Below are 15,453 nucleotides of genomic sequence, written 5' to 3'. Positions count from 1 at the left end.
TCTCTGTCAGACACATTTTGTTGCCAGATCAAAACTGCCAGTGGTTACAGCACAGTCTCTCACTGCATGTAAAACCTGACTGCAACAGCCCCGCCATGAGGGTGACAAAAGAGACAAAAAGGAGAGACAGCAGACCTCCTACTCTTCAGCGCTCCCGTCCACCCAGCCACCCTCCCAGACTCTATTGTATTGTCATCATCCACTCAACTTTTATAATCATCCCTGCATGCCTTCTCCTCATCTTTCTCTCTCTCTCTCTCTCTCTCTCTCTCTCCTCCTCGGCCTCACACATGGTGTTCCTCCCACTCGCGCATGTTGTTTGGTGTAGCAGTTACAGCCAGTACAGTTCGACACCCACACGCAAGTGAACCTCAGTCTCCTCTTCTCTTCTTAAACCACTTCTGCGTCTGCTACTGCGAAGATACTTGGTTCCCGATTTAGGCTGGAGGAGCTGCCATTAAGGATGCATCAAAAGAAGTGAATGGGATATTTTAAGACCTGTGACTGTACTCATATTCACACTGTAATGAAGTGTATGTCAGCGTGTGTGGACTTTGTTCACGGCTGCCAGACTGTTAACCATGAGCCGAATGCGTCTAATGTGATAAATAAGGCGTAGTTTGTGCATTTATATATGCTTTACTACCGACCAGCTTAATAATATGCATGACAATGAGCTGATGCTTTGGTTTTAAAGTGGTGGACCGACAGACCCACATTGCAATTCATGAAGAGCCACAAGTTTATTTGTATAACTTGGGTTCTTTGTTTGCAATGTAATGCTAAATGTAACAAGTTATTTCTTGTGTGACTGATGTTTCACCACCCCTCAACAGTATGTTTTATATGTCTTATAAGTCCATGTGGCCATGTATGTGCATGACACAATAAATAACACGATTCCCATATAGACCCATATATTTGCTCAGGTTACAAACTGGGTCTTCTGGTTGCTGACTGCCTTTATATGTCAATTATATCAGTTAGTAGGAGTTATAGTAGATAATAACATTTGATGAACAGCCCTGCCCTTTGAAATAACATGTTGGGATTTTATTGCAATCTAGCATACAGTAGGCACAGAATCTTAATGAGATTGTGTTTTTTCAGAGTGACTCTCTATCCAACTCTGCACACGAGTGTGTTGGACCCGTGCTCGCCACAAGTAGCTTTGGCTGAAACCCACGGATTGGAAATTACAGTGTAATGGCCCTCACTTCTCCCCCAATACGAAACGAAAATGGAAAAATAGCTAAGAATAGTGGGAGTAACGAGCCATAGATTCAATCCATAGAGAGACATACGCTGGGAGATTGATGAGAAATCATGCATCGCCCTTATCTCAGAATGTCATGCACACGCACGCACATATACTGTTTATATTCCTCGTCATGGAAAAGTAATGCAGATGTGCTCTCTCGTAGCAGATCGTGTTGAGGAATGTTATTTGAAATTCCTGACTTTTAAAACACCAGAGGCCCTGCTCCATGCATTTATAAAGCCATTGTTCCTGCGGTAATGCTGAATCCCTCAGAATCATCATATGAATTATGGAGGTGGATGAGATGTGGAGAATTGATAAATCAAAATGTGCTGAAATGTTTATCACCATCCTGAATATTTTGTCACATCATCACGAAAAAGGGTTACAGCATTGTGTGTGTGTGTGTGTGTGTGAGTTGGTGTGTGTTTGCGCTACTGAAGGGGATACTTGTTACCATGGCAATAAATCCAACCCATGCTGTCGGGGTTGCCATGGAAACTGAAACAAAAACACAAGGTGTCCCTGTGTGCTCCTATGAATATTACAAGTTAGATGTTGTTTTTACTGTCAACATTTTAATGTTTAAGTTAATTTTTAAAAAATCAGGTCCTACTTTTGTAGTTTAATTTTATGTACCATGACCCTACTGTAAAAATGTCATTTCTAAACCAAAAGATTTAAATGCACTGCTTCTATCTTTGCCTCGTCTCTCCTTAGGTGCCTACCCTCGACTGTCTCTGAGTTTCAAGCTGAAGAGGAACATCGGCTACTTCATCCTGCAGACGTACATGCCATCGATCCTGATTACCATCCTCTCCTGGGTCTCCTTCTGGATAAACTATGATGCGTCAGCAGCCAGAGTGGCTCTAGGTAAGAAGCAGTGGCTCTTAAGGAGCAGGTATGTGGCTTTCTCAGATGAGGCCAGGGATCAAAGTGAGCCACGACCTCCCTGATGGATTCTCAAAAGAGATGAACGCAGCGAGAGGCTGAACTTCTCATACTGTCGTGATCTTAGTGGGAGCTTTAGGGATTGGCTTGGAAATTGGTGGGCCAAATGGAAATGGATTTGAAGAACATTTCTATTATTACTACTGTAGTGGGGAAAAAAAGAAATTAGGTAATATTGCAACAAGCATGTAAACATGTTTTTGTCCATTGTGCCTTTCCGTAGGGCAAAAACATAAATACACAACCTTGACTCGGACCAAGCTAGGTCAGACCTTGTGTCTGTAGTTGCTGTGGTCACTGAGAGGCCTTCAGGAGCTATAAAAACATCACGTCTCTAATGAGCATAATTTCATAATTCTATTATTGAGGAGTGCTTGTGTGGGTGCAAAGGCCCACTCACTGTGGGGCTCCTGTGAGCAGTAAACAAGGCAGAGATGAGAAGCAGCAGGTCGCTGGTTTGTAATTGTTGTGGCTCCTCACAGGAGGCTGCAGCACAGTTTTGTCTTAGTTGAATACTGTAGCGGATAGTTTGAGATGACATATGAGGAATCAGGCAGGGAAAATATAATATGAAGGTTGTCAAGACAATAGCTAAAAAAAGAGAATAGACTATGCACAGCAGTCATAATTAATACCACGGTAATTGACCGTTCGCTGTACGCCTCCCCTTAACAGCAATGGTCCAATCATAGCTTATAAAACATAAGACGAAATGCACTCAACTCACGATTAGACCTCGGGGACTGGCTGCTGGATCCTTAATGTAGTTGATAATAAAAAAAGAAAGACTAGGACCGCACTCCAATTTGACTTTTTAATATTGCCACAGTACTGTGCTCCATTCACAGCATGTTGAGGTTCCTGCACCTGAAGCGAGCTTTGCTTCAGTAATATTTCTCAATGCCGAAGATACTGTAGGCGTTTGGGAACAAATTTATATGATCAGATTTTCTTCATTGACTACCTTTTCCAAACACCAAATTCCATCAAATTAGTGATGGCATGGAAATGCATACTTGAAAGACAGCTTTGCACGGCAAAGTTTAATCTTGGAATCAGTTTCAGATGTTTAAACATCACCTTTAACATACAATAAATCCAGTGATTTCTTTTTTTTCCTCCCCTCTGTCTGTGGAAAAAACAAAGCTGGTCATTTCCTTTGAGAGTTTGACCGTCAAAGCAAAAGTGGCCCTAAAAGCCCAGATTCAGCGTGTGGCCGTTGGTTTGTGGTAATTTGAATGTGGGTATATAATGAATAGCCTGCTGTGTGGACACGATACACGGTTCAGACTGTCACCAATAGGGGCCCAGCAGCAAATCTTTGCCCTGGGGCCTCCTAACAGTGCCAATTGAGGTTTGCTGTGGTCTTTAGATCATCCTTATATGGATAGATGATGGAACAGTAACCACCTTGACGCATTATAATGCTTTTTGGAAACATGCTTTGATCCATTATCTGTTATCCACGGGCACATACAGCTGGTTAGAGACTGGAATGGATATCTGGAGAACATCAGTGTGTGTGTGTGTGTGTGCATGTGTGTGCACATTTAATTGCCTGCTTGAACTGGCTTTCTTTCGTTAAGGCATGCATGCAATATCTGGTCATTACTGTACGCCTTTGAGTGTATGTCTGCTTTTATGTTTGTGTGTGTGTGTGTGTGTGTGTGTGTTTGTGAGGGGATGTGTACACGTTAAGTCCTGCTAGCCGCAATATCCGGTGTGTGCCTCCTCAGCTGAGAGGCAACCGGAGGTCCATTCACTTCTCTTGATGGATCATTACGAGCTTTCAGCAGGTATCTTGATGGTGGAAAAGGGTGTGTGTGTGTGTGTGTGTGTGTGTGTGCGCGCCTGCTCCTTTGTGTGTGCAAACCTGCCAGTAAGAGCAGTGTAACGATCAGGGAGAAATCAATTCAAGGAGGCAGCAGGCAAACAATTGAATTGTTTGAGGAGAATCTCATTTTCCTGAGCAATTTCGAAGGATTGCAAAGTTACAAATGACCTGCTCGCACCCTAATCTGGTTGCAACCCTTTCCCCACAGTTATGCCCTTCATTCATAATCATATTATATGAACAGTCAAGGTGTGGGCATTAGCTGTAATTGGTATGGGAGCACTTTTAGTGTAATGGTAGACACAAGTTTGAGTTCACTGTATGCTCTTCCAGACCTTGGACACCTTTTTTTTTTTTTCTCCACTCCCAAAATGACAAGTGTAATGCATGCTAACTAGATAGCTGACAGTTTGTGCTGTCTGCAAGTGATGAATGGAAGTGTTCAGTTAACACTGCTTTGATTTACTGCCCATGCCTCTATTCTCGCAGTTAACATTCATAGCTGTTTCAAGCGCTTTATTGCAGCCTGCATGATACCTTTTCCTTTTTATAATACTGAGCTGTGTTGCTAATGGTCTATTGGCTTGTGATTAGAGGAGATTTGATTGCTGTGTGCCTTTGTTCCAGCTGTTAAGGTGAAAAAGAGACTCGGGGGCATATAACAAGAGAAAGGGGGGAAGAAGAAGGGAGATAAGGGGAAGAAGCAGAGAACAACGGGACGAGACAGAGTGAGAGAAACCCTATAAAACTATATTTCTCCCCGGAGAGTGTACCAGCGTGATGAAAAAGGACGGAAGCCCATGGGCGCATGGCCCCTCTGATTAAATTGTCCGAGCAGCAAGTGAGGGAGGGGGCAAAAGAGAGGGAGAGACGGAGTAATGGAGGGAGGGAGTGAAGGACAGAGAGTAATGGCGCAGCTGAGAGAACACCTATAAAGAACAAGGCTGTCGTTAAGCAAAACCCCCAGAGATTGCACCATCCAATAGCGGCAGAGACACGGAGCATGTGCACTCCCTTTCCCAATCGCTTCTGACACTGTCTGTGACGACACACATACATGCACACACACGCGCGAGTGTTGTTAGCCTTGTAATGTGCCAATAAATTACACTAAGGGCTAGATTGACCTTAGCCATCCCGCTCCCTCCTCCCAACCCCCCGACTGTACCTTGTCTCTTCACTGTACTTTATGACACACACACACATACGCGCACACACACACACTCCAGAAGCCTTGTCCGTGTGCGTTGTAGGAGCGGCCCGGCTTCTGATAGGCTCCATTTATTTCCAGCATGGGTAGATAAAGTAGTAGAGCTATACCTGCCATATCTCTATAATGAGATAAGATATAGCGTTATTGCACTGCAGGAGGTCAGGGTTTGCATGATTATGAGTGAGAGTTGTGTTTATTTGCTGCAACTTACGTGAAATAGATACATGGTACATACATGGTAGTAGAGCTGCAAAACACAACCGAATACAGAAACACGCTGCATGCCACTCTGAAGACAATGGAAATAAGCTACAAAACATTGTAACTCATTTTCTGTATTTGGTTGTGTTTTCTATTTTTGCAGTGCATTTCTGTAGTTGGTTGTTTTCTGTTTTTGCCGCACTTTTCTGCAGAGCTGGGTATCGGCACTGATTACCCAGATTGATTCGATTTCTGAATCGCTTCATTTTGTTTCGATATCGATATCAATTCGGTTAGGGCCATTTCAATAACAATGCCAATTTTGCTTGGAGAACTAAAGCTGTAAATTGTACAAGGAACCTTCTAACCTGGTGCATTATTAAAAATGTTAATAGTTACATTAAGAATTTACCTTTTAAATCACCTATAACAGAGCTGATATCTCAGACGTCCCAGTGTTTCCCCAGCCATTATATTATAAATAAATATATTGATATTAAGAAAAACAACTTGACATTTAACGTTGAAATAATGCCCCTTAAACATATACAGTTCAATTATTGCATTTCTAAATGTTGTGCTGTTATTTCCGCGTAAAAAAAAGAAAAAAGAAACATTGTTAGGAAAATGTTGTTTGATGACTGCTCTCTCAGTCAGTCAGCTGAGCCCGGGAACCTGTATACCTGAATGGCAGATATTCACTCGACTCACAAAACCTCCATGATACAAGTAAGTTAGCATAATATGTTGTAGAGTTTTAGTGTTATTCACGCTTTAATACTGCGTGGTTATGTATCAACATTTATAGGCACGTTTGTGAACTTCCTTCTCCTTACGTTCGGCGCATCTATGTGCTGTTTTTAGCTCAGAGAAAGAGTTCATCAAGCTAGCAGCACAACACGTGAAAGCAGCCAAATCTGTAACGTTTCCCCAAGTATTCCAGTATTGCACCCCCGGTACGCCTTCCGAACCGCAGAGCCCAACTCGCTGCACTTCACAGCCGGAGAAAGCTTCTCCTGGAGAGGAGCGCCTAACACTCTCTCTCACCACACAAGCGCTTCTCTGCCAGATAAAAACCACTATAGCCCATGGACACAAAGATCGATCTCTGATTTTATGAATCGCCATCGGATAATTCAAATGAAGATCGATTTGAATCGGAAAATCCATTTTTTAAACCCAGCCCTACATTTCTGCATTTGGTTGTGTTTTGTTACATTGCGTTGAGCTCTCAGGCCCACCACTGAAATGTATCAATGCTCAGCCAATTCAATTTCCTCTCATCTATTTGTCTGTAATTTTATATAAGTCTCACTTAGCGTCTCTGTCTTTCTGTCGCGCTGCAATACACAAAGTGCGAATGTGCCTTTACTGGGAGATAGTAAATAACCACACCACTTTGTACCTTTCGTGGTTAAGGTTACTAAGAGCTCGGGGCTAGATACATGCAGCACCATTCCAATGAGTTATTCTTGCTTGATGACCATGGGGCAGTTGGAGGTTTCAAGGCAGACCTTTGAATTTCAGTGAAGCAGAGGTTATGCACTCACCTACCAGTACATGTGTGTTCGTGCACGTAAAATAGCTTTTTTTTTCTCCCCTCACTGTTTCTTTGACACTTCAACAAGGCAATCCCAGAGCAACACTGGGTCAGTCCTGCTCTTAACTAGCAGAGGAAATAGCCCCAGAACAAACATGTTTTCTATAAAAAAATATCCTTGTTTCTATAGTAACACCTAAGACATCTGTTGGAGTTTTCTCCAACGTGACCTTAAGGTTACTGACGAGATAGCAGCATCTGCTTAGAATGGTGGGGTGTTCCTTCAAGACAGGCTTATGCTATAACAGGTCTGGACTAATTACGCATCAAATTCACCATCCCAGATAAACTGCCAAGATTGGTAATGAGGAAGCCGTGGAGAAAAAAAAGAATGTTAGTTTCACATTTTATCCTAAATGATGCTGTCTGGTCTAAACAGTTGGAATTTACTGTACGTTTGTTAAAAGCATCAGTGGAGAGACAGACGGAAGAATTGGACAGAGGATGCAAGAGTAAGTAGACAATATTACTACTAATGCTAACTATTCTAATGCCATCACTACTGGTGCAGATACCTAACCTAACTTTAAAGGCCCTAAAAACCTATTTTCACAAGCAGCTTTTTACTACGAGTGATGTGGTTCTACATGAATTCAAAAAGTTCTGCCAAAATTAGAACTGTTTTGTTTATTTCAGCCGAGCTTTTCTCACTGGTTTGAAGTGGACGGGGCTCAGCTGGAAAAATGGGTTTCTCCCAAACCTTAACTTTAACTGTTGCTCATGTATAATGACACCTATAGTGATTAAAAATACCATGTTTTTCTTTTTCCTTATCAAAGGGATCACCACGGTGCTGACAATGACCACTATCAACACCCACTTGAGAGAGACGCTGCCCAAGATCCCCTATGTCAAGGCCATCGACATGTACCTGATGGGCTGCTTCGTCATGGTCTTCCTGGCCCTGCTGGAGTACGCCTTTGTCAACTACATCTTCTTCGGGAGGGGCCCTCAGATGCAAAAGAAGCTGGCGGAGAAGGCAGAGAAGGCCAACAACGAGAGGGCAGCCAAGTACGACGCTGCAAGGGTGAGTTGGGACTTGTTGATTGGACGTTTTTGACATGATTTCTTGACTTCGACTGAATGGACAAACTCTGATTGAAGATTGAATTAAAAAGTATAAATAAATGAATGGTACTGTACGTGTAGGGTCAAGGTGAGAATGTTGAATTTGTTGTTGCTTTTTACCCAACCGGAAGAAACCAGCGTGATCAATGTTGGTTCAAGTAAGAATCTGGTATCAGTATTTTGTTATTTCCACTGAAGATGCTGCAGGACGGCACTGTAGAAAGGACAGTCTGAGTGGACAAAGTCTCAAATTCCTTCATTCTTCTTCCTCTCAACATGAATGATAAAACAGCCTTGAAACTGCAGTTACTCTAAAATGAACTTTTTTGTCAGCTCTTGATAGCAGAAAAGTAGCAAAAGGAAAATGTTCTGCATAACTGAACTGTATTACATTCTCAAATTATTCATAGGCATCTGTAATCCCCAGTGGAGGCTTCAGTAGTCAAAATATTTTGGGTAAAAAAAAAAAAATTAAAAAAATCAATTTTCAGGTATTTGTTCCCCACATGTGGCTGAATATTTTCATCTCCTCAGGAGGCAGGTAGTAGGACCGCGTCCCTAAAACGGTCCAATCAGGTTAAAGGTCTACGCCACTCACGCTCGGTGAGTTGCTTGTTCAGTGAGACTCTTCAATATCCTTGAGTCAACTCTGCCATTGCCATCAGCTGACATGGATGTTTTTTTTTATTTTCTCTTGCCTTAATGCAAAATATCTCCCCATCCATGGAATGAATCAAGCGACAACAGACATCTTCATGACATTGCCATATTCTCAGGAGTATTCACTTTGACTTTTTCATTGCAGTTTTTTCCACATTGAAACGACGCTCATGCTCGATCTTACATTGTAAAATTGGTGTTTCAGATATGAACCTTTTTCTCCTTTCAGAGGTCATCCTGAATGCATGCCGTCTGTATATCTTTTCTCATTGAAATCATCATTAAAAGCCACATTTCTCACACAGCTTTCATAAAGTGGCATTGCACATGTCAGGATGTGGTGAAGCAGTCTGACTTTCAGTGGGTAGTCACTGCAGAGGTCCCCCATCATGCATCTTCGCTGCATTAGTGGCAGCAGCCAGGATTCTTAAAAAAAAATGGAGATTTTCATTTGAAAAGTGTAAGAAATTCTGAAAATAATTATATTGCTGAATAATACTAGTAAGTTATAGCCCACCACTTTCAAAACAGTTACATTTAAGACGGGTTTATCATGTGTCTGACATTTCTCCAAAAATGTCTATATAATATAGTATTTTGAAATGAAATGCATTTCTGTGACATGGTTAGAATAGCACGTCACAAACATTACCACAAGTAAGGTGATCGTCCTTCTGAAGGTGTTTTCAGACAGTACGGAGGCGAATTTTAGACGAGTCGAGAGTGGGGGCGCGAATAGACGTGAATTCACCTGGGGCGGCGTGAACAATTTAGCAATTGGCAATTTAGCGGAACACAAGCACACACAGGCATGCAGTGACTGCACACGTGGTTGGTTACTAGCTAGCTTACAGCTAACATCTCTACAGTCAATTCATTGGTATTTTGGGGCGCCTAAACACAGACTGCGCAAATGATCCAGCAGTTAAATTTGACACACAAGGTGAAACTTTGCTTCGCTTTCTGTCTGAACACACCTTAAGTGTTCTTAGTTCAAAACCTTGTAACCTGTGCAAACTTGAAATGTGGGACTTCCACAGTTGCTACATTTGCATGAATGATCGCCATTGTCCATTATTGTTGATTTGTTTTGTGGCGCACACATCACAGGCATGGAGTATGATGTATCTCCTGTGTGTTTGATTAAATTATTGAAAGTGATGATGTGGGCTTATATCACTTCAGTCTGGGAAAAACTCATTCTTCACATGCTTCAGAATGGAGGTTATCAGGTTCACAAGTCCAATCAGCAGACATTTTGATTGCTCTGCAATTACTTTCTCTATCGTCTTTCTCCCTCAACCGGCTATTTAGGATTTTAATCATTTAGAATTTTTTTTAAAAATCTCTGACATTTCTTTGATCATACATATTAATGGGAACTCTCCTCTTGTTCTTCAGTCACACCAGAGCAGCCAACATTGCAGTGGCTCCAGCAGTGCTGCTTAGTCAAATTGTAAAACCCTTTAATGATCATCTGGATGACGTGCTAAGAATGGCTGCCATTATAAAATTCCTTTGACACGATGCCATCACGTGGCAGGCGCATGAAACCCAAGCTGTGCCTGAAACTGCTCCCTCCTCCACTCCACTCATGTTCCATGGAGACGACAGTTTTCATTGCATTGTCGGAATTTCTGAGGGAGTCACAAAGGGCATCAATTTCACATTTAAAATTTGAACAAAAAGGGGCAGTTTTTGGATTTGCAATTTGTAGTGCTGACTTGTGGCCGTGGCAGATGTATGGCATGACATCCGTGGACGGATTATGAGACAATGGGCCCCTGGCACAGGCATGTAAAAGGCCCCCCACCCCTCCTACATAGGAGCAAGACACCCAGACTGAGACACAAAACGACTACAAACGGCACTGATGCGTTTTGCATCTTTTTATAATTGTTTGTGTCTCTTTGTAATCGTTTGCGTCTCTTGAATGCACTGTGCACTGAGGCAGAGTGCCTTAAAATTTCAGGTAGTGTCCTCTCTAGCTGTTCCATTTATTTGCACATATGTTGTTAATTAGTTTTCTCATTTCTTTATGCATTCAGGCGGAACCACACAGCCACGGGAACATCCTGCTAACCACCCTGGAGATCCATAACGAAGTGGCGGGTGGTGAAATCACCACCAGCGTAGCGGACATTAGGAACTCTCAGTCCATGGTGCAGTTGGACAGCACGGCCTCGACACACATCCAGTACCGCAAGCAGAGCGGCGGGATTGGCCCGCGCTCTGCCAGCCGCCACTCCCTGGACCGGTCCGCCCAGATGAAACGCAGCCGTCTGCGGAGGCGGTCCTCGCAGCTCAAAATCAAAATCCCCGACCTGACGGATGTGAACGCCATCGACCGCTGGTCACGGATCATCTTCCCCTCTGTTTTCTCACTGTTCAACCTCATCTACTGGCTCTACTATGTCTGATTGGACTGTTTTGTTGAGATGTTTGTTGTTGTTTGTTTGATTTTTTTTTTTCCCATTTTGTTTCTCTTTCTTCCTTTTTTCTGTTGCTTTTATACATGATGGAATCTGTTGAGTTAAAGACTGCAACGCTACAAGACAAAAAAAAAAAACAGACTGAGAAAAGACTACTGAGTTTTGGACCAAGTTCTCGTCGAAATTGTTTTTATATTTGCAGTCTTTGAGTCCTTAGTACCAAGGTCTTTTTATTTTCTAAAGTATGTACTGTAATTGGGACTTGTGATAGTCATTTCCCATCATTTGCCCTCTCAGTAATGTGTAAATAGAGAGATACAAAGCCAGCAATTGAATAAATAACACAGTATTTGCAAAAAAAACACGAAAGCAGTTAACGCAACGATTTTTCTAATCAAAAAAGAATTAAGAAAACTTTATACTACACAGATGGTCAGATAAGTGCAGGGAATTCCTAAAAGTCCATTAAACAATCAAATGTATGTTTGACTGGTACCCTATGCACTATTAATGCATGTAATGATCAGCCATAGTGGAAAAATAACTCTTTTTTTGCCTTGGGTTATGTCACAACTTTACAGAAGAAATTACTCTGATGGTGTGTATTTGTTTATAGCGTTGATAATATACATTATACTTGCTATTAACTATATCATGCATTGATCTGGTAAACCTTTACCCAAACACAATAATTTAAAGTTGAGGACTTTGTCCTCTGTTCAGGATGATTGTGACTCAGGTTCTGAATTTTTTGCTATTTGGCATCTTTTTCTTGACAAAGAAAAGTGTCACTGAAATATCCTTTGTGGTAATTTGATAAGAGGGGGGGAAAAAGCACAAATATGAATCAAACTGCCATTTTTTCACTTCTACCTTCTAGCAACAGCGCTTCAAGTGATAGCATGACAGAATTGCACTCAAATTTATCAAACTTCCTCTAAAAACTGTCTTATGTTCATTTAAAACAACTGCCAAGGGCCTTTTGGGCGACACGGTTACTCAACCCATGAAATATTATGATATTTTTGTACTTTGTGTCTTCAGGTATTCATTTGATTTCCTAACCCATCTTATTGAAAACGTATTGTTGTTTTTTTTGCTCACCATTTTTTTTTTGTACATAAGTACATAGGTGTGTATATACATAAATGTGTATATATATACTGTGTGTACAACCCAAAATGAAAATGATCAAATATTGAGCATTTTGTGATTGTCATACTGGCTCCTAACTGTCAGACTATTTAGTGCAAAAAAAAGAACAAAAGACAAGGATTAAACAAATTAACCAACGGGTCAGTTTCAAGGATCAGTCTGTGGGGCACTCTGAATGCATTTCTTCTCAAACATCCGACCATGTTGAAGTTCCACTCTAGACACTGTATGTATGTTCACTCTGCATTTTAGAGTTACTGTATACCCCACCATACAGCAGCAAGTGATGCAAATGGATTTCATTGATTCCACAGACGGACCACGATAACCGGTCTGTCGACTAATAAGCACATACTAACATTGAATGTATCGGATCCATTCTTCAGGGAGAGGATAATGAGCCATGATCATCATTTCTCCATCAGAATGTAATGCCCATTCTTAGATTGCGAGTGACGAAGAAAGAGAGGGAAGGGATGGTGTTTTAAGAGTGTGTGCATGTGCATGTGTGTGTGAGAGAGATGGGGAATGGATAAGGAGAGCTGGAGAGAGGAGGGGTGTGCGTAGACCATTTCTTTTCTGTGCTGCTTGCTCGACTATGGACAAATGTCAACGTATAATAGTTTTGTGGATAAAAATAGCTCTCCTATCCGACTCTTTTAATAAACTGTGTGCCATTCCACCTAAGGTCGCAGAGCAGTCAACCAGTTACAACTCACAGGCGATGATGTAAATTTTAAGCATTCTTGTTCAGTGATATATACATGCACTGTTTGTGCATGTACAAGAGTACATGTAGAAAAAAAATGCTACTTGATAACATTGAGTTCTGTTGTGATTGAGAAGCTTGTTCTGTACAAGAGTCACTGAGAGTCAGAGTTGGGATCAATTTAACTTTGAAGTAAAAAAGTTTTATGTGTACATATTGATACATGATTAAGAACTGAATGTATTGTACTTGGATTGTTGCTGCACAAATGCAATTTCCTTTCTGGAAACAGGATTGACCTCAACCCTGATTAATTAGGGCTCTAGTTGATTCCACATTCAAGTGACCCTGAGTCTCTTGCTGGTTTCTTGTCCTGTTTTCTACTGTGTAGACGGGGCACAGTACACATATGACCTGGGTCCAAGAAAGAGCAAAGCTCCAGTTATAGATGAAATTACATCTATATATAATAAGCCAAAACATCTTGCTAAAGATGTGTTCAGAAAGAAAGCAAAGCAAATTTTCACCTTGCGTCATTCGTACGAATTCGACGGCTTGTGTTTGCCCCAAACAGTAAATGTACCAACTATACGTTAGCGGCAGGTTAGCTAGCAACGGACGCACTGACCCACATGGCCACATGGGAGTGTGTGTCAGCCTCAGACTGAACACCAGAAACTCCATTTCTTTCTGTTACTTCCCTCCAGCCTCTGTACGTTTATGAAGCAGATTCATAAAGCCATGGGATGCGCACAAATTTTTTCCGAAATTGCAATATTTTCAACTCAGACATGTCTTTGTGTCAAGTGGCGTCTTTCCATTGACTTTATATGCAATTGCACAACCACTAAAAGTCGCTTGCCGTTCTGTCTGAACACAGTAAAAGAGGATGTCTTGACTTTGGTCTTGGTCACAAATCAAGGTTTGTGATCTCATGCATTCAAGGTAGAGCATTGTTAACGTCATGGAACCAGTTTGTCCAAAGATGTTTCAAGCTGCTTTGCGTAGTTTGGAGGAGGAAATTCGTACCTATGATATTGCGAAACGGTTGATAAAGCTTCAGTGTTGTGTAAATAAGATATAATAAGACAGATTTCTGGAACACTGAAGCTAGAAAATAACTGTTTTAAAGTAAAAAAAACAAAAAAAAAACCTTCCTGGCTTACTGTTCACGTTGATTTAAACGATTACTTTCGGGTCATGTGGTGAGATTTAAAACAAGTTTTTCCAGTTGGTCATTGTATGAGTCAGTTTTTTAATTACCAAACTCATTAGTGCAGTTGAAAAGTGAAAGAGAATGTAACTGTTACAAACTCTAGATACTTGTTTATCATGCATGCAACTACAATTCGTAACTTGGGAAGATTAAAAAAAAAGAAGATATTTTGCAAACTCACTTATGAGAGCTGCCAGCTGCTCATTTTAGAGATGACATTATGCCATGTGAGCCTACATTAAAAAGAAAAAAGTAAAAAAAAAAAAAAGTCATCAAAGACTTAAGGTGTTGTATGGCCTTGGTCCCATAATGGAATGTGAAATGTTCTGTGCTGCCACAAAATGTATTTAGGCTTAGATTTATACTGTATATCTCTGTATGTTTCTCTTCCTTTTTCAATAGATTATCATGTGAAACCATCAAATAAATTATATACATTGTACCTGTGTATTTGGTATTGCGAGCATGCATGACACTCGTAAAGAATCTGTATATACTGTACATGTGTAGCAAGCTAATGCAATGAACAGCCGTCTCAAACATCCAGTAAATCATAAAAGACATTTTAATAAAGCTTGAAAATTTGGAAATGATAAAAGGTTGCCTGTACATATCCCAAGACTTGTTGGGAATATCTCTTCAACTATTCAGGTGCCCTTGAGCAAGGCACTTAATCCCTGTCTGTTCCAGTGCAGCTACTCAGTGACAGTTTGACAAGACTTTTTATTGTACTTGGCAACTCCCAGTTGGGCATCTTTCGTGTATGAAGTGAACTTTATGAATGTGTGCCAGAGTGTTGGTAAATAAGAGTACAGTAGTTCCCTGGATAAATAAAGATTGAAGAAAACACACTGTGGAGGTTATTATTGGGCATCGTAACCTGTCAAATTTACATCGCACTCAACTGCTACAAAGTTCATGATTCCCTTAGCGACTTGTCTCTACAAGTGCTAAGAAAGTTTTGAATTTTGCTCAAAGCATTTTTTTCCTAGTTAATTTCAAGAGTTCGAGTCTTTACAATATTAGCTTGTACCTTACATTTCTTAGCAGATAAAATTGAGGTTCTTTGACAATCAGAACAGTGCCATCTTCGAGAAATGTTCGTATGAGTGCTAATTTCAGCACCTGATTTTGATTTTGCGTTAGTCTTCTC

The 15,453-nt window shown here is 41.0% G+C and overlaps 1 protein-coding gene across 5 annotated transcripts in view; it reads left to right on the top strand.

The window, feature by feature from the left end:
* Positions 1–14,742, top strand: part of LOC122871849 (gamma-aminobutyric acid receptor subunit beta-3-like) — a 65,536-nt gene extending 50,794 nt beyond the window's left edge. For 4 of the 5 annotated variants that reach the window (XM_044187313.1, XM_044187317.1, XM_044187316.1 and 1 more), the window contains 4 exons: positions 1,982–2,134; positions 7,840–8,087; positions 8,663–8,731; positions 10,837–14,742. In XM_044187313.1, coding sequence (XP_044043248.1) covers positions 1,982–2,134; positions 7,840–8,087; positions 8,663–8,731; positions 10,837–11,208 — 842 coding nt within the window. In that variant the 3' untranslated portion in view covers positions 11,209–14,742. The remainder of the gene's footprint in view (positions 1–1,981; positions 2,135–7,839; positions 8,088–8,662; positions 8,732–10,836) is intronic. The other variant, XM_044187314.1, reaches the window with a different exon arrangement.
* The last annotated feature ends 711 nt before the right edge of the window (positions 14,743–15,453 follow it).

Source organism: Siniperca chuatsi, linkage group LG24 (genome assembly GCF_020085105.1).
Source record: "Siniperca chuatsi isolate FFG_IHB_CAS linkage group LG24, ASM2008510v1, whole genome shotgun sequence".
NCBI classification, from domain to species: Eukaryota; Metazoa; Chordata; class Actinopteri; order Centrarchiformes; family Sinipercidae; genus Siniperca; species Siniperca chuatsi.
This window is presented reverse-complemented; position numbering and strand designations above follow the sequence as displayed.